The 1,130-nt window shown below is 51.0% G+C and overlaps 1 protein-coding gene across 1 annotated transcript; it reads right to left on the minus strand.

The window, feature by feature from the left end:
- Nucleotides 1-282: 282 nt before the first annotated feature.
- On the minus strand, nucleotides 283-603 carry HRG_07447 (uncharacterized protein; the record flags this gene model as incomplete). The annotated part of the gene is made up of 3 exons (XM_044865918.1): nucleotides 283-315; nucleotides 372-422; nucleotides 499-603. 3 exons carry the CDS (start codon nucleotides 601-603, stop codon nucleotides 283-285), a joined length of 189 nt encoding a protein of 62 aa, XP_044718882.1.
- Nucleotides 604-1,130: the final 527 nt, after the last annotated feature.

The following is a 1,130-nucleotide window of genomic DNA, read 5'->3' on the forward strand; positions in this document are numbered from 1 at the left end:
AACCCTACGTGTGTCGCTCAATATGCATCTTATGTGACGTCTTTGTATCTACACTCGCTTCAGACTCGTTGACCCATCCAAGTGAATTGGAAACGGCAAGAGGAGCAGATATCAACCTCCTATGACTCTTGATTCCTTGGCTGCTAGACTTACTTTGCGGGTGTGACCCCGCAAATCCAAGAGGCCGTGCATCGTGGCCAAGGAGACCGTCATCGACTGAAAGTTCTGCTGCTGCTCCGCAGTCAAGATGTGACGTTCTGCGACCACTTCGATTGGCAGTTCTCAATTCGGAACTCCGGTGAATTTCTTCCGCGCCTGAGCCGGCTGATTAGCAAGAACAGCGCGGTACTGAAAAGCAGACTAGCACCAACGGTGCCCGTGATGATGCCGATAGATGTCACCCTCTCTCGGACCTTGACCTCCTGCTTCAGTAGAATCAAACGCGTCGTGGCTCTGAACCAAACTAGTGCTCGTGGGAAGAGCGCCGTAAGTCGTTACTCGGCCGGATTTGACGTTGTCTCGGACGTCAATCTTCGGATTGATGAGAGCAGTGAGGTTATTGACGGCATCCTCCTCGTGGTGATAAACTCGCGAGCTAGGCATCCACAAGTCTATCTGGAGCTTGTCTACCAAATTTTCAGGGTAATGTACTTTGGCCACAGTGGTGATGTAGCCCCAGGAGTCTCTTGTATCATAGGGCTCCAACGCGTACACTGGAAGTGTGTCAGAGGGAAACGTGCTGGTAGCGGCCAGAGCTCGGGTAAAAGTTGGAGAATAACTGAAGCAGCGCTTAGGTTCTTCGAAATAAAAGTATAGTTTAAAGGGATAGAAACCTATTTGGATCGGAACAGTTTCCGGCGGAGGCGTTTGATAGCGGCCGCTGGGCGAAATTCTATCAGATGGGTTTGTGGGGAGAGGCTTGGAAAAGAAAGCTTTTGCAGCCTCAAGCGAAGCCGAGGTTGGTCTCGGCGATGTTTTGAGACCGATTGAGGGTACAACTTCTTGGCTCGCGAACAAGATGGTGGTAACATCTATAGGGACTCCGTTAAAGGCTTGACTGGTGCGCATGGTAAATGATTCAGTCGTTCGCTCGACGGACGGACTTGCGTCGACGGAGCTTTGAATCAAAG

The sequence above is a fragment of the Hirsutella rhossiliensis genome (assembly GCF_020360975.1).
Source record: "Hirsutella rhossiliensis strain HR02 chromosome Unknown scaffold00008, whole genome shotgun sequence".
NCBI lineage: Eukaryota > Fungi > Ascomycota > Sordariomycetes > Hypocreales > Ophiocordycipitaceae > Hirsutella > Hirsutella rhossiliensis.